This window comes from Bos indicus x Bos taurus, chromosome 1 (genome assembly GCF_003369695.1).
Source record: "Bos indicus x Bos taurus breed Angus x Brahman F1 hybrid chromosome 1, Bos_hybrid_MaternalHap_v2.0, whole genome shotgun sequence".
Taxonomy (NCBI): Eukaryota; Metazoa; Chordata; class Mammalia; order Artiodactyla; family Bovidae; genus Bos; species Bos indicus x Bos taurus.
The window spans coordinates 50,121,992-50,145,483 of NC_040076.1; the positions used below are offsets into that span (position 1 = coordinate 50,121,992).

At 36.5% G+C, this 23,492-nt stretch overlaps 1 protein-coding gene across 8 annotated transcripts in view; it reads right to left on the reverse strand.

The window, feature by feature from the left end:
- The window catches only part of CBLB (Cbl proto-oncogene B), a 225,729-nt gene that overhangs the window by 80,827 nt on the left and 121,410 nt on the right, over positions 1-23,492 (reverse strand). For all 8 annotated transcript variants that reach the window (XM_027565080.1, XM_027564994.1, XM_027564910.1 and 5 more), the window contains exons 6-9: positions 21,505-21,626; positions 18,409-18,546; positions 14,945-15,032; positions 11,971-12,102 (exon numbers count right to left, since the gene is read on the reverse strand). In XM_027565080.1, coding sequence (XP_027420881.1) covers positions 11,971-12,102; positions 14,945-15,032; positions 18,409-18,546; positions 21,505-21,626 — 480 coding nt within the window. The remainder of the gene's footprint in view (positions 1-11,970; positions 12,103-14,944; positions 15,033-18,408; positions 18,547-21,504; positions 21,627-23,492) is intronic.

Below are 23,492 nucleotides of genomic sequence, written 5' to 3' on the forward strand. Positions count from 1 at the left end.
TACTTTTGAGCACAGTGGCTAGAATGAATAAGCAACTGCATTCTCCTACAAAGGATTCCTTAGAACCTCCAAGGTCAGTTTGCATGTTGTCTGGTTAAAGATAACTTCCAGTTTATGTGATCTATTTCCTGATAAAGGATAACTGAAAAGATTGTGTTTGGAAAGAGGAGAAAGTGATATGCAAAAAGAAAAAAAAAAAGAAAGTGATATGCAATAACAGTATCTTGATGGTACAAGAAAAAGACTGGGAACAGTTCATCTAAAACTGAACTTAGGTATTTGGCCATCTCTCCTATCTTCAAGTATAATGCTATACAATTACTTATGTAAGAGTAACTGCTTTATGGGTGTATGTCACAAAATATATTTTCTGTTAAGCTTTATCTTTGTTGAGAGTTTACATTAATCATTAGGATCAAAATCCAGCTGCAATGTACTTCAATTTTCATTTGCAAACACAGATCACACAACTTGCCTCTTCCAAAATGATTTCATCCACTACTTTCTCTACAAACTGACGACTGTCATATGAAAATTAGGTTTGACCATATTCTCAAATTTGGTACTCAAATTCTCAAATTTGGGTGCTATTTCAGTACTTCACCCTTGTTTCTGTTAGATGGTTGATTAAACACAAAGAGTGTCTTCAACAGACATAAAAATTATCAGAATTGCACCTTAATAATTAAAATAACGCTTCTGTCAACATACACTTAACATAAGATGGTAGAACATATGTTAATGAAGAAGAACCAAAAAATAACTCCTTCTATCAGCTCCAAAAAGTCACTTTCTGAGAAAGTTAAGAGGAAGTACTTGGACTCCATCCATTCTGATTTACTCAGTAGATTTCACTTCCTCAAATAAATCCTACCAAACCAAAAGAGACAGAAAGTTAACAGCCAGTTCTACATGCTCTGAAACTATGTAAGATGCTCATGATAAAATTCTAAGATTCATTTGGCAACAATAAATACTGTAAGTTTATATATCAGTCACCTTCCATATTCTTTGTTTAAATATTGTTCAGTTCTATATTATCTCTTACATACTTTCTTTTATTTTTTTAAAGATAAATATAACATATAGTACAATTTATTTTGCCCTCTGGATGATTAATTATTTGGAGGCATACTTTAAGGTCAATCACTTCATGCCTTCCTGCAAGTACAGTATAAAGTGAGGGTCCTAGAAAATACATAGTGCTTCATGAGTCCCACTCTGGAGTGCATTTTATATTTTTACTGGTTTTATGTGCGTGTGTGTTTCCCATCTCAGTAACTTCTAATGTATATCACCGTGCTATACTTCACACAGATTAGAAGCTACCATAAATCTTTTTTTACAACATGAAATGACTATAAACAAATAACTAACTAAGTAGATAAATACACATACACATACTGACAGTCCCTTGGGTCCAGGCTAAGCATTTTCAGAGCACAATATATTCCACAAAAATTCAGCAAATTCTTGTTATAAAGAATGAGGGCTTCCCTGGTAGCTCAGTGGTAAAGAATCTGCCTACCAATGCAGGCGGAGAAGGCAATGGCACCCGACTCCAGTACTCCTGCTTGGAAAATCCCATGGATGGAGGAGCCTGTTAGGCTGCAGTCCATGGGGTCGCTAAGAGTCGGACACGACTGAGCGACTTCACTTTCACTTTTTACTTTCATGCATTGGAGAAGGAAATGGCAGCCCACTCCAGTGTTCTTGCCTGGAGAATCCCAGGGACGGGGGAGCCTGGTGGGCTGCCGTCTATGGAGTGGCAGAGTCGGACACGACTGAAGCGACTTAGCATAGCACACCAATGCAGGAGACATGGGTTCAAGCCCTGGTCTGGGAAGATCCCACACACTGGAGCAGCTAAGCCCATCCACCACAACTACTGAGCCTGTGCTCTAGAGCCCATGCACTGCAACAACTGAAGTTCACACACCCTAGACCCCCATACTCAACCACAAGAGAAGCCACGGCAATAAGAAGCCTGTGTAGCACAATACAGAGTAGCCCACACCCGCCACAACTACAGTAAAAGCCCATGTAGCAACAAAGATCTAACACAGCCAAAAATACGTAACTAAAATTATTTTAAAATAGAATGAACGAGGAAGCAAACTGGCTCTCCCTGCAGCCAAAGCCCGGGAGTCTGAAACAACTGGACAAACTGCCTCCGGGACTGCGGGAGACAGCCCGGTGGCCCCCATATATATGGGGACTTCCCACATATGCTGTGGCCTCCCACCCACACCTCCTGCCACAGACCCCGCACAGATTACATCTAATACCCTGGCTGTTTTCGAGGATGGCTACAAGAGACAATCACAGGTCTCCACAGAGCACTGGGTAGGATTCTCTAAGCTATACACGGTAATCAGGAACCCAGAGGCTTCAGTGCTGTCTTCCCTTCTCAATGGCATTTCTGGTGTCCACCTAAGGAGTCTTCTTAGCCAGCCCTGATACACTTGGAAATTAAACAGAGAATCCACTGCATACATTCTTGAAAATTTTCATCATATATGTTCAAAACTTACCATAAGCATAAAGATTTGAAGAGATCAAGCCCTGAGCCTTTGGAGTGGGAGCACTAACTCCAAGACCCTAGACTACTAGAGAACTAACCCTGCTGCTGCTGCTGCTAAGTTGCTTCAGTCGTGTCCGACTCTATGCGACCCCATAGACGGCAGCCCACTAGGCTCCTCTGTCCCTGGGATTCTCCAGGCAAGAACACTGGAGAGGGTTGCCATCTCCTTCTCCAATGCATGAAAGTAAAAAGTGAAAGTGAAGTCACTCAGTCATGCCCGACTCTTAGCAACCCCATGGACTGCAGCCTATCAGGCTCCTCTGTCCATGGGATTTTCCAGGCAAGAGTACTGGAGTGGGGTGCCATTGCCTTCTAGATGGTATCAAATAGTGAGAACTCACACAAAGGAAACCACTGGAATACAAGATCCAGCATCCCCCAACTACCAATGTAGCACCCTGTACAGGATGCCTCATCTAAACAACATCTAAACAACAAACAAAACAAAAATACAAACCCAGTCATCAGCAGCCAGGATTAGCACCTCACTCAGCCTTGCCCATCAGAGGAAAAACAAACAAAAACTCAGCACAAATCTCACCCTAGAAGAAGCTTACACAAACCACTGGACCAACCTTAGGAGTGCAGAAACCAAAAGGTAGAAAGAATTCAACCTTGAAGCCTGGGAAAAAGAGACTGCACACACAATAAGTTAAAAAAAAAAAAAAATGAAAAGACAGAGAAATACTACAAAAGTGAAGGAACAAACTAGAAACACAGAAGTCCAAATAAATGAAAAGGAAACTACCCGAGAAAGGATTCAGAAAAATGATACTAAAGATGATCATAACCTTTGCGAACAAAATGGAGAAAATGCAAGAATCAAAGACCTAGAAGAATTAAAGAATAAACATTCAGAGACAACACAATTACAGATATTAAATATACTCTTATCCTCTTCCATCAGAGGTCAAACAGAATAAAAACCACAATCACAGAAAACTAGCCAATCTGATCACATGGACCACAACTTTGTCTAACTCAATGAAACTATGAGCCATGACATGTAGGGCCACCCAAGACGGATGGGTCATGGTGGAGAGTTCTGATTAAACATAAAAGCTTTTGCACAGCAAAGGAAACTATAAGCAAGGTGAAAAGACATGGGTGAAAATAATAGCAAATGAAACAAATGACAAAGGATAAATTTCCAAAATATACAAGCAGCTCATACAACTCAATAGTAGAAAAACAACCCAATCAAAAAGGGGGAAAAAGACCCAAACAGACATTTCTCCAAAGAAGACATACAGATGGCTAACAGACACATGAAAAGATGCTCAACATCGTTCATTATTAGAGAAATGCAAATCAAAACCACAATGAGATATCACCTCACACCAGTCAGAATGGCTATCATCAAAAAGTCTACAAACAATAAATGCTAGAGAGGGTGTGGAGAAAAGGGAACCCTCTTCCACTGTTAATGGGAATGTAAACTGATACAGGCACTATGGAAGATGGTATGGAGATTCCTTAAAAAAAAAACTAGGAATAAAACCACCATATAACCCAGCAATCCCACTCCTAGGTATATACCCTGAGGAATCCAGGGTTGAAAGAGACACATGTATCCCATTGCTCATTGCAACACTATTTACAATAGCTAGAACATGGAAATAACCTAGATGCCCATCAACGTATGAATAGATTAAGAAGTTGTGGTACATATACACAATGGAATATTACTCAGCCATAAAAATGAGTGCATTTGAGTCAGCTCTGATGAGGTGGATGAACCTAGAACTTATACAGACTGAAGTGAGTCAGAAAGACAAAGATAAATATCATATTCTAACGCACATATCAGAGAAGGCAATGGCACCCCACTCCAGTACTCTTGCCTGGAAAATCCCATGGACGGAGGAGCCTGGTAGGCTGCAGTCCATGAGGTCACCGAGAGTCGGACACGACTGAGTGACTTCACTTTCACTTTTCACTTTCATGCATTGGAGAAGGAGATGGCAACCCACTCCAGTGTTCTTGCCTGGAGAATCCCAGGGACAGAGGAGCCTGGTAGGAGGCCGTCTGTGGGGTCGCACAGAGTCGGACATGACTCTGAACGACTTAGCAGCAGTAGCAGCAGCAACGCACATATAAGGAATAGAGAAAAATGGTACTGAAGAATTTATTTACAGGGCAGCAATGGAGAAAAAAACATAGAGAATAGACTTATGGACAATAGGGAGTGGGGAAGAGAGGGTGAGATGTATGGAAAGAGTAACATGGAAGCTTACATTACCATATGTAAAACAGATAGCCTATGGGAATTTGCTGTATGGCTCAGGAAACTCCAACAGGGGCTCTATATCAACCTAGAGGGGTGTGATAGGGAAGGAGGTTCATAAGGGAGTGGATATATGTATACCTATGGCTGATTCATGTTGACGTCTGACAGAAAACAACAAAATTCTGTAAAGGAATTATCCTTCAATGAAAAAATAAACTAAAAAACAAAAAGAATGAATGAGGACAGTTGATGATATTAGAATAAGTAACAGAGAGAGAGAGATCCTTAGTTTTGATGTTCTTTTATGATGGGCAAGTGGAAATGACATTGATGAATCTAGACTCTTCTAGCTTTAATTTGGGAGGCCCATGAAAACAGTTTATCAGGAACATAGACATTCTGATCTGGAGGCTTGGACTAGAATCCTATACCCACAAACGCTAACTGTGTGACACTGGGTAAGCCATTTCATCTTATTTGTTGGGTATAATGAAAGAATGCACATTTTAAGGGATATCTGAAAGGTAAAGTAAGAAAAATTAATTCAAAGCTTTCCAAAGTGCTATGCAAATTCTGGTTGTTATAATTACTACAAAAATCATCTCAGGAACAAAACAAAAGAGGTAAGATAGCTGAGGAAACCACAGCCATTATATGACTCTCAAGTGAAAGAGGAGTTTCAACATTTTGTCATGTAGTAAGTACTTGTAGTTCTAAGTCTAAAAAGTTTCACTGAGGCTAGAAATTTGAAGCCTGGTTGCTTTTGAAGGAAGAGATATTAAAAGATTATTTCTTAGTGCCTTGAATGTGGTTCTTTGAGCTGACTTCTCAACTCTCAGTTACATATTTCTTCCCCAATAATGTTCTCTAAATATGGGACATATATAAATCTCTTTAACCACATGTCATGTTAAAATCAGAGCTTATCAATTTTCATCTATTGACTTTTTATGAAGCATTTTGAATATTCCAATATCTTTCCTCTAAATTATTTTGAAAAAATATGCAGGAGGAATAACTAGAAGAAAACATTAATTTTATTTTTAACTGAATTAAAGTCCTTGGCAGTAATTAAAAACAAGGCTGCATATCCAACTGGCATATACATATATATATATCCATTTTTTATTTTGGAAGGAAAATTTGAAGAATATAGTTTACAGTCTGTCCTGTTCATGAACTCAGAAGATATTTTCTATACTCTTGAAATGAAAAATCAAATAAAAACAGTTCCTTACTTAACACCTTATGTAGTAACCCTGCAACATCACTTCCACATAATGTGCTATTACAAAAAAGAAGACCTGGAGGAGTTCAGGGTAAAGAAGAAAATGTTTTGTTAATATTCGTGGAACAGTGTGGAAGTGAAAGAAAACTCTCCCAAGTTTCATTGCCAAGGATAGAACAGAAATGCCTCACCCACAGTGATACTGCTTCAAAGAATGCCTCTAGAGAGGTGATTACTCAAGCTTACTTAGTATTCTGTGCAAACTCAGGCTTGCTTATTCAATTTATTAAATAACACAGATGTTTCAGAAGGAGAAAGTATCTGACACCTCTTTGGAGGCATGACTAATGGGCCATTATGACAGCAATTAGAGTAACCACTTGCAGCTTGAAAGAACTGACTGACACATCTACTGCGCATGTCTTAGGTTTCCATTAATTACATAAACTTTAAGTCTCTGATGAATTTCAATTAAACCAAAGTAGGGCATCAAGTGGAAGGAAAAGTTAGTGAAGAGCGACTTGCTAAAGATTCACAATGGTTGAACACAAAATGTTTTATGGTCTGGGTTTTAATAGTTCCTACTGGACTCTGATTTATCAGAGCTTCTTGGCAGACATGCAGCTTTTAAAATCCTTTTCGTGTCAATATACCCAACCAAAGTAGCAGAAAGTAACAAAAATATTCCCCATCCATAATTAAATCTGAAAGATAACAGGGTATTCATTTCAAGTGATTATTAGTACTGTGCCCCTCTATAAAATTTTTATTATCTAATTTTATCATCTTGCGGGTTTGGACTGGGTCTTTAGTATAGAACCTCGGACAGAGAAGATGCTCAAAGATTGTTTCCTAAATAAATAACAAGGGTTTTGAGATACTAGAGAATGATGGCTGTCATTCCATGTCAGCTTGTATCAAGCAAGTTAAGGGATATCAAATTATTTTTGTGCCCAATTAAGTTTGAAAACTCAATTTTTTCTCTCAGAAAAACAAGCATATAGAAACAAAAACACTGGCTTTAAAGTCACAAAATACATTCTAGCCCTTTACCATTTTGAATAAGGAAAAAGTTAAAAAAAAAAAAAACCACATATTACTACATGTACTCATATCCAGAGAGACACATAACATTTCCAATTACATCTACAAGCTTATATACAATGTTTGACAGCACAGTATAAAACTATAGAAAAGTCCCATACTTGTGTTCATTTGTCCTCATTTTGACAGTCAATTAGGTTAAATTCAGTGAGCAGCTCACTCATGTGAGGATTTAGTATAGCTGATGTCTGTTAACTGTTTTAACTAGATTCACTGTATAAGACCTTTGTTTTTATTAAATAACAAGGGTATTTTGCAATAATGTGTTTAAATGATTGTCAAATACTGCAGTCCATACAAAACTATGAAAGCTGTCAAAACAGATTTTTTGTTTGGCAGCAAGAGGCACTGAGTGAAATCTATATGTACAGGTAGAAATATTCAGATTATCTAAAATGTTCACAAGTTGAAGCTTCTTTAAAGACTAAATTCCTATTGAGATACAGACTACTGAACATCACTTTGAAATTCCCAAATGTTGACCCAACAACAGTTCTCTTTGGCATAGAGAAAACTTGAACCAGAGATCACCTGCATGTCTATTGGTGTTAAAAAAGCAATAAATAGAAACTTGGTCTTCCTGGCTAAAAAAGTGCAAAAAAACAAAATGTGAAAAGCTGAAGGGAATTACTCAGCAGCTAATGAATGGAACAAATGGAGCTGAGGCTTGAAATTGTTAGAATTCATTCACAGATCTTGAGCATACTGAAGAGTCTTTGAAAAGACTACATATACATTTCAGAAGAGAAATGGACAGAACTGAGACATTACAAAGGCTTTTTGACAACTGATCTTCCATATCAATGTCTTTTAACTTGGCATCTTAGTTCTGGACATCCAGGTGGTGCTAGTGGTTAAGAATCTGCCTGCCAAAGCAAGAGATATAACAGACACTGGTTCAATTCTAGGTTGGGAAGATGCTCTGGAGGGCATGGCAACCCACTCCAGTATTCTTGCCTGGAGAATCCCATGGACAAAGGAGCCTGGCAGGCTACAGTCCATAGGGTCACAAACAGCTGGACATGACTGAAGCAATTTAGCACAATCTTAGTCCTAGTCTTCTCTTTTCTGTATATTATCTAGCATACGAAAGTGAAAGTGAAGTCGCTCAGTTATGTCGGATTCTTTGCGACCCCATGGACTGTACCTACTAGGCTCCTCCGTCCACGGAATTTTCCAGGCAAGAGTACTGGAGTGAGTTGCCATTTCCTTTTCCAGGAGATCTTCCCAAACCAGCAATCAAATCTGGGTCTCCCGCATTGCAGGGAGATGTTTTACCATCTGGGCCACCAGGGAAGATCTTAAGAATCTGCCTAGCAAAGCAAGAGACATAACAGACACTGGTTCCATCCTAGGTTGGGAAGATCCCCTGGAGGAGGACATAGCAACCCACTCCAGTATTCTTCTCTAGGAAATCCGATGGACGAGGAGTCTGGCAGGCCACAGTTCATGGGGTTGCAAAGAGTTGGACACAACGTGGGCTTCCCTGTGGCTCACCTAGTAAAGAATCCACCTGCAATGCAGTTCGATCCCTGGGTTGAGAAGATTCCCCTGGAGAAGGGAAACGCTACCCACTCCAGTATTCTGGCCTGGAAAACTCCATGGACTATACAGTCCATGGAGTCGCAAAGAGTTGGACATGACTGAGAGACTTTCACTTTTCACTATGAGACTAAACAAGAACAACATGCAGATTACAGAGACATATACAAAAACGTATCAGAAAAATGCTTATTAATCATTAAACATCCTGTGTGGGAAGAATTTTAAAGATGCTGAAATCCTGCCTTTGCATATTTTTCATTAACCTATATACAAAATTCTACGATAATATTATAATAATATTATTCACTAGTGACATGAGTGTGATTTATTTTGATTATTCCAACTTTCTAAGCACTTCCGAATTTGTCAATTTTTTTTTCCCTACTTAACTTACTCAACTACTACTTTATTACTACTTTTTCACACAGCTTCTCCTAAAACTTTACTCAGAGACAATTTTTAGCAATTGACAATTTATGTACTTCCTCAATCTCTAAAACTAAGTACTAAAGAGTTAAGAAAAAAAAAAGAAAAAATTTCAAATATTAACAATTACAAATTGACTGAACCTATCTTAATATAAGGCCATTAGATCAATATGAAAAACCATAAAGAGAATCAAGTAACTGATTAGCTACAAGCAAGAGGAACTGTACCATTTGGAGACTACAGAATAAAATATAGAAAAGCTGTGGTGATGTAAAGGGCGAAGGATTAATAACACATCCATGAATACTGGGAAACACCCCTATGTCCTTGCACGTAACAAACTTACTGTAGTGCACAGACTCACTAGATCAAATACATATCACTGGCCCTGGAGTTTCAAAAGATTAATTTCATTTAAGAAGAATATAGAAACTAAAATAAGTAAAACCTCTTTGTTTTACATTCAGCTCTACTCTTTCACTTACTCTGAGCCACAAGGTAAACAGCTATTTTGAATGACACTATAAACCACAAGGTAAACAGCTATTTTGAATGACACTATAAATGATAATCTTTACTAACCAAAGGTTTCTGCCACCATAGTGGGAACTTCCTCTGAACTTCCAAATGCTAAGTTTCAAGATGAAGATGCTAGGTCTATGCTTGTATTTGTATGCTCCAAGCCCAGGACCACAGAGAAGGGGCTGAAGTATGCAGGGCACCTGTGGAGGTAGAGTACTGGGAGCCTGTACCAGCCTAAAATTCTGGTTTTCTTTAGGGAGAAAAGCAAACTTTTACTTTCTTCAAACCTGTAAGAACCATACTACTGCACCGAAGACGTAACTCAGTCTAAAGGGCTTGACAAACATATTTGGCCTCTGTTAGTTTAATACTTGCCCTGAAATACTTAAAGGGTTTCAGGTAAAGCAAATAATCTTAAAGTGGTCCCCTCCCTGTCAGCCAGGCACTGAGTTAATAACATCTCTAATATTTTCTACTGGTACCTTTGAAATCCATTTGCAAACTGACAGTTTTATCTTCTACCCGTGTAATTAAATTTATTGAAACATTTATTTTTTAAAAAAGGCACTGCTATGTCTGCAGAACTATTATTTGTTAACATAAACAGCAAGTAACTTTATGTTGAGTTTGCTGATGCCATACTGGGCATTGCTTTTCCTCCAACTTCTCCCTGTACTACTCAAAATTCACAAGCATCATGAAGGGATAAAGGGAAATGAGGGCAAGGAAAACCTCAGGTAAAATATAAATCAAATGCATATTGAAAGAGAGCCATGTAGGGAGGTGGAACAATCTTTACTAACGAAGGAAAGACGTCTGGGAGCTCAGAAACAGCTCTGTAAATGTAAATCAATTGTAATTCATTTCCTACTTCTTCCTCTTTTTCTTCATCCATTTTTAAAAGTTCTCCAAAGGTAAAAAGAGGCCCTCTTCATAAGATTGCAAAAATGTGAAAATCATTAATATTCTATCATCAAGTAATGAGCTCAACAAACATCAATGCTCCTATGAGTTTGCACTGCCCTGTCCAGATCCCCTGAGGCCATCCTTCCTGAGGAAATACACAGGTTCTGGGCTGGAAAGAAGGTTCAGAAATACGGATACTCATGATAACGCTCAATTCCAAATTCTTTTACAGGCTTGAAAGTTTAATGATTTGTTTTCTAAATCCAATCAACATTACTGACTTCAACACTGACTGTGTTAAAACAGAGGAGCTAAAAAAGTGCTTGAGCAAAATATTCTGTGAATCCTCCAAATACTCAAAACTAGAAATCTGTCCAAAGATCTATTTTAAAATCTCCAACCTTCATTACAGATAAAGAAATATTTTAAAGAAGCCCTTGGGAAAACCAATTATTTTCTAGGTCTTATTCTAAAACAGCAAATCAATTTCTATTTATTGAATGCCTACAGAATGGAAGGCAGCTTTGCCTTGTAAATTGGAAAATTTAGTGACTTTGGGAACTAAAGACATTTGGGAAACTTTCTGTCTGATTCTCCTGTTTTAGCCTTACAGAGCAATTGGAGACATTCGTGAGACAGGAGCCATACCTCCTCAAGAGAAGTGTTGAAACATCAAAGTAAGATTTATCTACTAGGGTTTACTTTGCTTGAGAATCTGATCTACTATAAATAGAATCTTGGCTACAATAAATAAATACGGTTAGTTTGCAACATTGGTAAGTGATATTCTGAAATAAGTAGTGTTATAGAAGCAGAACTACTTATGATTAATATTGTAAGATTAAGTTATTTTAATTTTATATATTAAATAAATAATAGTGAAAGAAAGGGCTTCCCTGGAAGCTCAGCTGGCAAAGAATCCACTTGCAATGCAGGAGACCCTGGTTAGATTCCTGGGTGGGGAACATCCCCTGGAGAAGGGATAGGCTACCCACTCCAGAATTCTTGGGCCTCCCTGGTGGCTCAGACGGTAAAGAGTCCACCTGCAATGTGGGAGACCTGGGTACAAGCCGTGAGTTGGAAAGATCCCCTGGAGGAGGGCATGACAACCAACTCCAGTATTCTTGGCTGGAAAATCCCCATGGACAGAGAGGGCTTCAGTCCATGGAGTAACATAGAGTAGGACATGACTGAGCGACTAAGCACAGCACAGCACAGCACGAGGAAAACATGAAAACCCAACAGAAAGTCAAATTATGGAAGTGAAAGATTCAAACATGTGAGGTTTTTTTTAAAAACCAACCGTTCAAACAAACACTTACCAGTGTGACTTTTTGAATCCTTAAGATGAAGAAAACTGAAAAAAGACATATTCATAGGGAATATAAGGAAGACATCAAAGTGACTAAATCTTGACTATACCTGCCAGGCTGTAAGACAAGAGGTGCACATCAGGTGCCCACAAGGCTCGATCTTGACATCCTTGTCGTTCTCAGCACAAATCTTACAGAGCTGGAAAGTGGAACCCATCTCACAATATAATTCATATTGTTCCTGGAATTGGGGGAGCAAAAAAGGCAACATTAATGTATTTTTTTGCATGAACTGATAATACTGAATTTTCTCAAATACCATGACTTACAGTAAATTCCTCACACTTGATCCTGTCAGATCAAACTACCATTTAAGATATGTTTTAAATCGGTAGTCACAATTTGGTCCATAAAATTAAAAAGATTTTATCAGCAACTGTGTAAACTTTTTTAATACTTTGGATTATTTAACATTTTGTACTGTTCCTTTAGGAAGGTACCTGCATCAACAGGATGATTTAAGAGACAAACGTATGGTTTTAAATGCAATAAAAAACAATACTTTTCTCTGTAAATACCACATACTCATCTAATTTTAATGTCAAAATTGCAATACAGCTGACAATTTTATTTCTTAGACATCTATCTAGGAAATTTCAGGACGGAAAATTTGCCAAGGCCTTTCTGCATGCTATGTACTGTTGTCCACATTTATTATGTCATATAATCTGCAAAGTATAATAAGATACACTGAATTAAAAAAAAAAACTGAGGCTCAGTAGTATAAATTATTTTCCTCAAATTCTATATTAAATCCCTATTTTCATACTCTTTTCCCAGTCTAATACTATCAAAAACCTAATCATTTCAGCTACCAAAAACTGTTTTATTAAAAATCTATTCTCTTTATTCACTAGTTTAGATGCTTTTGGCATAATTAAATTCTCAGTGTTCAAATAATGAAAAAGTCTCTGTCACAAAGAAGATTCAGATATACTGGTAAGTATAAAGAAAGTATGAACAGAGACTGTTACTTAATAGGGATACAAAGAAAAGGAGTTACTGAAACAAAAATTTGTTTAAATAAGGCAATGTGTTAGTCTAGTAAGTACGTACTACATACATGGCCTTGGACAGGATGAATAAATGACAATATTTAATTCCTAGCCTAGTGAAAGATCTTACAATCTCAGTGAGAAAAAATATATATGTATAAACACATAGATACACACACCCACATACTCATTCATATATAAATTCTGTCTACCATGGTATATGTATGACTATATAATTTTAAAATAAATTAAGGGAAAGAGTAGATCAAGATGGAAAAGAAGTCCAAAGTATCATATATATCACTGAAATCCCTAAAATACTAGATAAGTATCTATGTGTGTGTGTGTGTCCTCAGTCACTTCAGTCGTGTCCAACTCTTTGTGACCCTACAGACTGTAGCCCGTATACTGGTTATGCAATTCAATGGGACAATCTACAATTATTAAAAAAATTAAAATAAGATACAATCACACTTGCAGAAGCCAATGCAACCTAAGAGGTAAGCTATTCAAATATTTATGAGTAGTTTAAGAGAATGATACTACTCCTGAATATGAATTTTAAAACAATTTTTAAACAATGGCTTTATAATGAGGAATTGTCTTCTGTGTCTCTTTACATATGTTAGAAAACATAGAATCAGTACATAACTTTTTAAATGGCTTTCATATATTAAATTTTTAAAACTGCCCAAAAGACTACACATGTCAACAAGTATATTTTAAATATCATAACCATAGAAATCTAAAGAAGTAGAAATGAAAAATTATCTACTGTTTTCCCTAAAACTTACCATTTGGTTTTATTAGTTTTATTATTATACAAAGTGCAAAATATCCAAATTATAAAATTAAAAAAAATTTAACTACAGCTACATAATATTGGAAGTTCTCTCTCAAAGACTGTTGCCAAATTTGTGTTTTTCATTTTTATTTTTTTAAAGTGCCTTCACATGTTCACATATGGTAATTTTTATTTATAAAATTGAAGTTACATAATGTCATTTTACAAAATCAAATGTTACATAATTAAGCTTTACATAACTTTTTTACATAACAAGATGCAGAAGTTCCCATGTGAGTGTTCAGAGCTACCTTCCTCTTGTTAAAGACTTTACAAGATAATGAAGTATGAGTATACTATGGTATTTAACCTAAGACTGAATATAGGTATTTGGTATACTGTAATTGCACTGATGCTAAAGCTGAAACTCCAATACTTTGGCCACCTCATGCCAAGAGTTGACTCATTGGAAAAGACTCTGATGCTGGGAGGGATTGGGGGCAGGAGGAAAAGGGGACGACAGAAGATGAGATGGCTGGATGGCATCACCAACTCGATGGACATGAGTGTGAGTGAACTCCGAGAGTTGGTGATGGACAGGGAGGCCTGGCGTGCTGCAATTCATGGGGTCGCAAAGAGTTGGACACGACTGAGTGACTGAACTGAACTGAATATTTCACTTTTAAGAAAAATGCTAAAGTGAACATCCTGGTGTAGAGATCTTTGTGTGTATATTCAAGTAATATGTATATGGAATCTAGAGTCAAACATGTTTAGGTTTTGGTAACATTCAGTATCACCCTCGAGAAAGACTTTACGAAGTTAACCCCCGAGTCATAACCTATGAGGGTGCCAACAGTGGATTTACAAGAACACAATTATTGTTTCCAGGAGGTTTCAATTACTCATTTGACTCTAAAAACTAATGCATACAATTATTCTAATCTTCCCTGAAGTTTTCTAAAGCTAAATATCTCTCCTTTCCTATCAATCTGCCTACCTATAGATTTATCTATTTCCCCACATAAATGTCAGTATTATATTGGAAGCAGAAAGATTAACAAGAGATTTTTATCAAAAAAATGAAGAAAGTTCTATAATTTCTTTTCAAACACTCTTAGAATTCCTTAAATATATTTTGCATTAAATATCTGTACATGACTTTACCAATTATTTAGAATGTTATTTCAAACGCAACACAAATACTTATTAATTTTACACATGTCTCCAGAAATTGTCCTTACCTGTGTAACTTTTATATGATCATGGGGTGTAGGTTCACATAATCCAGTTAAATCAGGATTATAACTCCTCCCATCAGGATAAAGATAACTGGATTATAAACAGAAATTTTATTTACATAACTATATACAAGTCTTAATTGCCTCTAAGGTTATGTAATCAGATTCTTCTAAATTTAAACACACATTTAGATGTTTCCTTTTTATGTATCTTACATCAAGAATTTATTCTATCACTGTTTCCATAATATTACAATGTTATTTTTAGGAAATTTAAAATCTAGGAAATAAAAGAAATATATAATGAACATGGACTCAGTCATTAAGCAATCATTTTCAATTAAATACCTTTACTATATGTATTGGAGAAGGAAATGGCCACCCACTCCAGTCTTCTTGCCTGGAGAAGTCTATGGAGCCTGGCAAGCTGCAGTCCATGGGGGTCACAAGAGTCGGACATGACTGAGTGACTAACACTTTCACTGGTTACTCATGTTCTATTCCAAAATACTCAGAATATACACCTATTTGCAATTATTATGTCTTTCACATGAAGCACAATTAATGTTACATTTTACACTAGGCTTAGTACCACTAGGAAACAAAAATAGAATTAAAGCCCACAATTTTCTCATAAAAGTTATCCACACATTTTTGTGGTGTTTTTGCTCCCTAGTAGCCCATTCCCTTTCTGTTTCACCTTCCATTTACCCTGGCACACATACACATGTGCACTTACACAAAGGCCACGACTCTAGGTTTCATTCATTTCAAACGAAGCTACCAACAGAATGGCTTATAAACACAAGGTTCCATGACTAGAGAGAAGTAAAATAAGAACTAAAAGTTATCATGCCATTGGCTGTGCTAAACCAGTGCTTAGTTATTCAGAAATCCATTTTAAAAAATGAAGCTGATCATATTGGCAAGCACCTATAATAGATTAGGAAATGAATAATATTACTGCTGGATTTCATCAACTCATTAAGTTACCGGTGATTTTGTTTATTAACTTTTTGTTTTAGATTTCTGAATGATAACTTAAGAATATAATACTACAGTGGTGAATAAAAGGCAAAACTATACTAAAACTATTATGTGAAGGAACAAAAAATATTTATCCATAAACAGTCTATAAATATGTTAGTGTTTAAAATTCTACAAGAAAACCAGGAAAAATAAACCTAGAGGACAGACAATTTTCATATGGTAAGGAGAAAATCAGTGAGTGGGTTTTTTTTGTTGTTGTTGTATTTTTAAGATTTAGGAAAAGGAGTTGACTACATATGACTGTGATAAAAATTTTAGAGCATCATTATAGGGGTAGGATAAAACACTACAAATGTTATAGAAGTGATAAACAAAAGTTGGTAACTTCCTTTTTATACTTGTTCACCACACTTCAAGATTGTTGAATTCTAGGGAGAATTCAGAAATAAAAGATTACAAACACAATAATTTTGCCAGAGAACAGGTTTAAAAATTCTGTATAGGAGCAATTAAATGATTATGGTCTTCAGCACTGCTGCTGCTGCTCAGTCCCTTCCAATGGCATTGAAGGAATAAGGAATCTTGGCTAGTTTTCAAAGTAAACTTCTTTATCACTTATGTCCCACAATATCAGATTAACTATATGGAATGGACAAATGACCCTGATAGTTGGGAACAGTCAGACAGATGATATCCTGTGTTTTTACTGATCTTTTGTTGTTGCTGTTGTTTCATGTCTGACTCTTTGCAATCACATGGATTGTAGCCAGCCAGGCTCCTCTGACCATGGGATTTCCCAGGCAAGAATACTGCAGTGGGTTGCCATTTCCTTCTCCAGGTCATTTTCTGGACCCAGGCATCAAACCCAGGTCTCCTGTATTGGTAGACAGACTCTTTACCTCTGAGCCACCAGAAAAGCCCATAATAAGATATATCAAAATTAGTCCATTCACAGATTGGCCCACTTGTGATCTCTTTTTATAAATTAAAACTCTGAAGTACATTTTCTTCAAGACAAAAATCCTGTTACAGTGGATAGAAAGCCACACATATGAATCCTTGATGTATCAGAGGTAAGGTATAAATAACAGAATAGCAAATTTATAATTAAAAAAAAGGAGAAATACAGACTTTTAGTACCAGTTTGCCATTCATTCTTACATAACTATTTCTTAAAATTCAAAACTTCTATCCATTCACATAGAGCCCATCACTTTTTCTTTTTTCTGTTCTTACTTTGGCAAAATAAAATTTTGCTACTGGAAACTATTTGCTCTTTCTGGTAGACTTCCCCCTCTCAGGTTTCTATCACAGGAATACAGTCAATATTTTACAATAACTATAAATGGAGCCGAATGAGCGCCAAAGAATGGGCACTTTCGGACTGTGGTGCTAGAAAAGACTCTTGAGAGTCCCTTGGACAGCAAGGAGAGCAAACCAATAAATCCTAAAGGAAATCAACCTTGAAAATTCACTGGAAGGACAGATGCTGAAGCTGAAGCTCCAATACTTTGGCCCCTGATGCAAAGAGCTGACTCACTGGAAAAGACTCTGAGGCTGGGAAAGATCGAGGGCAGGAGGAAAAGGGGACAACAGTGGATGAACTGTTTGGATGGCATCACTGACTCAACGGACATGAGTCTGCACAAACATCAGGAGAGAGTGAAGGACAGGGAAGCCTGGCGTGCTGCGGTCCATGGAAAGAGTCAGACATGACTGAGTGAGTGAACAACAGCAGCAAATGAAGTATAACCTTTAAAACTTGTGAGTCATTATACTGGTCACCTGTAACATTTAACATTGTACCTCACTTATACTTTAATTAAAAAAAAAAAGACAAAAGAGAGGAAGCGAAAGAGGAGGGTAGGAGAGAAGGAAGGCATGTTTCAGAGACATAGGAGCACAGTGCTCCCCAGGGAAATGAAATTCCAGGCCCCTTTAATAGCCAGTTGTATTTTTCTGAGACAGAAGAGCAGATGGATGGCTCTTTGGGGCGGGTTGCTTTTGTGAGCTGTCTATGGCAATCCCACAAAGGGAGCTTCTTTGCAACTTTACTAACAGTCCAAGAACAGAGCGTATCAGAATCTGCCCATGATCCCAACAGCAGGATTAAAAGACCCTATACTGATTGAGAGTACAAATTGGGAGCACAGGAGCAGAGCTAGATAGGGAACAGTCAAATAATCATTCTGCTGTGTCCATTCTCCAACTGTACAGTATTTTCTAACATTTCTAAGGAAATACTGAGATCTGAAGGTTGTGAAGACCATGCTAAAAAAAAAATCAAATAATTAGGTTACTTTAAATTGACTATTTTAAGAAATGAACAATAAAATCTAAGGATCATCCATTTCTTAGTTTTAAAATAAAAACCAGTCAGACCATCAGCCTCACTGTCCATTCCAACCATCAAAAGGAGCCTCTACCTTCCACATCTGTGAACAATAAAAACTCCAACCCCCATGTCTCATACTCACAATCCTTCCCTGCTGCCATCAATCAAGGCTTGAAATAAGGGCTTGTTGTGCGGTATGGTCTGTAAGATATTGCCATCCCCTGTCACATAGCCAATGGCCCACTGCCCCAGCCTGGTGCAGCTTAACCGGAAAATGTAGCTGTGAAACATAAGAAAATTATGTTTAAACACTTTCAAAATGTCTGCTCGCTAACTACTACCCAACAATTGGTAGATTTTTCTTAAGCAAAATAAACAAAATCATTTAGGATTTCTATCTTGAAACTTATTTTTACACTTTTCTCCTTCTCCATTTACTGATCTGCAAAAGAAATAATGATAGTAATTCCATTTAAATATCCCTAGAGTTCTGTGAAAAAATAATTGAAGTTGTAAACCATCAAATAATTTACCACCATCATCATTAGAGGTTTGCTCTGCATGAAAGTGCTGGTGGTGTGAAACAGCTGTGACATTTTTGGAAAGTAAAAATAAAGTAAGTAAAAATTAATTTGGCTAGCTCAGACAGAAATTGAGCCAGTCTACTATGGAATTCAATACATTATTTTGTCATCTTAAAATTATGCACTTCTAGTTCTTAAAAAGTTAAAATAATACTTTTCTTTCAAGTATTACAGCCACTCATGTTTAAACAAAAGACCAAAGAGCTGAACTATATTAATGGGAAAACAAACTAGGTAAGTTCATGGTCTCCCTCTAATCCTGTCAAGTTCAGTGTCTTGTGATAGGAAATAAAAATAGTTCTAAAATAAAAAACAAATTAATGACAATGTCAGAAGACACTGACTTGGTTTTAAATTCATTATTTACTATGATTAGCTAATTATCTTATCAACTTACTACATTTTACAGCATTTCCCTGAATTTAAGTGTATTACACTCAATCTTATTCATGATATCCATATCTGGATTTTATAACACCTTAAGCAGATCGAAAGTAGGCCAACTTAAGCTATATTTGAGTACCCTGATTGCTATATGTATGTGGTAGAAATAAGCATCTGTTAATTACATTAGCTATTGATTAAACAAGTACTGTAATAAAAACTTTAACAGATAATTTAGCATATATAACAGCTACACAGTCATTAGATTTACTTAATTTGGATATCAAGTACTGTAATGTGGTGTCATCTTTGAAGAAAACTGGGCTCTTTAAAGAAAGGAAGAAGTGATTTTCATACTGGTTTTGGACTGTTGGAAAGGACTTTTCAAGAAGTCTAAAAACATTCTCCTAGAAAGCTGAAAAATAAATATCAACCTCTCACTTAGCATCCTTAATCATAATCATCTAAAGAATTCCACACAGACATGACTGTCAGTTGGATCCAAATAAAGTACAACCTTAAGAACTCAAATGTCCTTGAAATATAGCCAACTATTTTCTTTACCATGAAAGTAAAGAGATGAACCATTTTCCGAGAGAAAGGACAACTCCAGCAAATATTTATTAAAATCATTTGGCTGTTCACTGAATTTTCCTAAACACATTTTAAATACCCTATTACACATACATACAACAGTTTACCACAGACTGATCATTTCATCATTAAGGAAAACTTAGAAGAAATAACTGATACAAGGCAAGAAGGGAAGGAAAAGAAGACATCCTTTCAGAGAGCACTATCTTAAAAGCACTATTCGAATAGTGATGAGTTCTGGCTTTTATTAATACTTCCAACACGGTCATTAATTATCTCCATGATCTTGAACAAGAGAACACAAAAAGGACTCACTTTATTATTATTTTTAGAACTGGAGATAATTTCCCAAATAACTTCTGTGTTAAATCTGTATGATAGAATGATTCCAATGGTATTATATCTTTCAAATCATACTCCAGGAACAAGAGGATACTTTGATGTCAATCAAGAGAGCAAAAGTTACGGAAAAATTTGGTTATGAGAGATCCCTGAATGAAACAAAATGACTAACCTAAGCCACTGTCAATGTGCACAGTATCTGACCTGCTCTTGTAGTCACATTGAGAACCAGTTCTCAGTCTACACCCATGACTCCACAGGAGCCACACTGCTTTTTGTTCCTACAACTGCCTTCTAATATACAATAAAATTCTTAGAAATATAAGAGGTGGAAATTTTTCCATTATGGCAAAGAGGGAAGAAACCATCCATAACTGACTGTTTGAAAAGACTTTCTTAAAGGACAAATGACATTTGCACTAAAAATCAAATAAAAACGGTATTAGAAGAAAAAGGCAGACTTGAAAAATACTCAACTTCTAAAATGAAATGACCCCTATGTGAACATCAGTGCTCTCATGGACAGTGGGATGGTGTCTCCTACTAAATACTTTAAGTGTCATGACCATCATATCCAGCAGACTGCATGCCACAGCACAAATGCCTACTACGTGCCTGGTCCATTTCTAGACTGGCCATGGGGAAAATGTCTGCACCAGGGGAGAGAGATTTTCTGATCCCAGATATGCCATTAATAAGGTCTGCTCTCTTAGACAAAGCCAGAGAGGCTGATCACACAGCTAAACTCTGTGAGTTTCATTCGATTTCAACACCGGCATGAGGGATTATGGAAGAAGTTCTCAAGGACATGACACTGCTTGGGAGTGCTAGCAACAGGTTTCTATGTTTATGAACTTGCTACACATTCACCATGTATCTGTACACTTAAATGTACTTATATGCATTAATATGTATTTATATGTAATTACGTGATTATCATAGAACCAAACTGAATGTCTTGAAAAATACCCTAAAATAATGAACATGAAACTGATTTGTCATTAGCACAGTATTCAAGTACTCAAATAAACAATTTTATACACAAACACGTCATGAAAAGAGTTAATATGCTAATATCTTATTCCAATTTTAAACTCTGAGACTTACTCTCTAAATTCACCAAATTACTTATTACCATATCCTCTTTCACTTTATGAATATTAAGTTTCAGAACAAGCATAACATACCAATTTGAGTAACTGAATTAGGAAGCACTGTTTTGGTCTATTAGCATTTCCCTCCCCTCAACCCATGTGTATAACTGATTTACTTAGGAATGAACCACCAAGGACTTTCCATCTTTACATTCATCACATACTGCCAAAAAGTCTTACCTTCCGGGTTTGGTGCTGTATTTCTGTAGCCGTGCTTTTACTTCATCATATGTGAGAAATGCCATGTAACCCGGATGTGTTACAGCTAAGAAATTCCAATTCCGTAAAATAGAACCCCAAGGCTAAAAGTATAAGTAAATTAAAAGGTTACCTAGAGAATATCAACTATCATTTACACACCAAGCCATTATTTAATACACATACTAAAATTCTTCTGGATATTTTTAAAGTGAATATGAGTTTACATGGCTTAGGTCAACTTACATTATCCAAAAGCAAACATAAAACTACTTACTTTAATTTTGGAGAAATATAATTATGCAGAAAACAGATTTTAGGAAAAAAATATTGAAAGCAAAAGGAAAACCACATAATCTCTTTTCCACATATTCTATTCCCAATACAGCAGTTGCAATCGTTTTGAAACATAAACCACATCACTCTTTGGTTCAAAACTCTCTAACTTTGACTAAAAGGCAAAGTTCTTATAAATGGCCTAGAAGGACCTTACGGGGTTGAGACCCAGTTCCCCTGTATCCCCATCTGCTGTGACTCTCTCACATTCTGCCTTTCCTCTAGATCCGCGGATCACTTTGCTGCTGGCTTGAACATAATTATACTCTCTCACCTCAGAGCCTTTGAATCTGCTGATCCCTCTACCTGAATTCTTCAAATATGTATGTGACTCCTTCCTCTTCAAACATCTTTTCCTCAACATAGCCTTCTCAGACCGAAATCACTACTTCTCATCTTATGCCTCATCTCCCTGTGTGTCTGTCTTATTCACTACTCTAACATTTAGATATCACATTTTGTAGAACAAAAGACTATCAAGGAATGTGAGTGATTTGGCAAAGTCCACACACTGACCCTAAGCTACATAAGAACAAGGAACATGCCTGTCTTGCTTCCCAAAGGGAGACCAGCACTAAAGCAGCATCAGAGCAGAGCAACCAGGATAGCTGCTCTGAACTGACTTGTCTACAAAGCCTTGACTCCCATGGTAACACACTACAATTCTAACATTTGGTTCATCCTTGTACAATTAGAAAATCAGAAAAGGTTCAGTTTAGAGGTGAATTCTACAGAAATCCTTCACAGAAATACACACACACACACACACACACACACACACACAGAGGCTTTGTTATCACTCTCTCTAATGGGATTAGTTGTCCCTCCAAATCATGGCAAGGGAAAAAAGGCAGCCAGTAATAAACAACTTTGCTTGAGGGTGTTGAATGAATTATCTCTGCTGTATCTTTAAGGCTGAAGCTACATTTATCCCAATGAATTGGCAGCATACTCTATCTAATGTGCCAAATTATTAACTCAAATCTTCTATGTAAAAGAAAAAAAAAAAAAAAAAAGTATTCTGTGTTGCCAAGTGAAAGTTGTCAAAATAGTTATCCTAGACTCGATTACTGGTGGAGGGCTCCTACTTCTGTTTGTTTTGAGACTTGTTCCTTGTTATTGTTAAGCAAGGTTCAAATTTACAAGGCGGAATTCTTTTAGGATTATACCCTTGAGAGGAGGATAACAAGGGAAAGAATGATTTAAGAATGATTTAGTAATGAAGAGTTTAACCTTTGCCGAAATAACAAGAAAAATCTTTAGGGTATTTCCCCATCATACTAAAATACCTAATTGGGGAAAAATGAGCTCTGGAGAACACTCTTATGAGAGGTTCTGTCTATGTACTTGAAAAAAAAAATGTTTTTAATTTTCTTCTTAAGGGATGACTAAAAATTACATAAACAATACTTGGAAGAGTATTAGCATGTGTTTTAAAAAAAACTGAATAATAACTATCAGGAGTCACTGAGTTTGTTTTGTTTTGCTTCCTCATCTATAAAGGACAAGGATGAAAAGAATATAAAATATTTGGGTCACTTCCATTAGAATCCACACAAATTAATGAAAGCTGTTTTTTTTTTTTTTTAAAAAACAATGCTGAACTTTATAGACAGCCCATGCACAGACCAAAT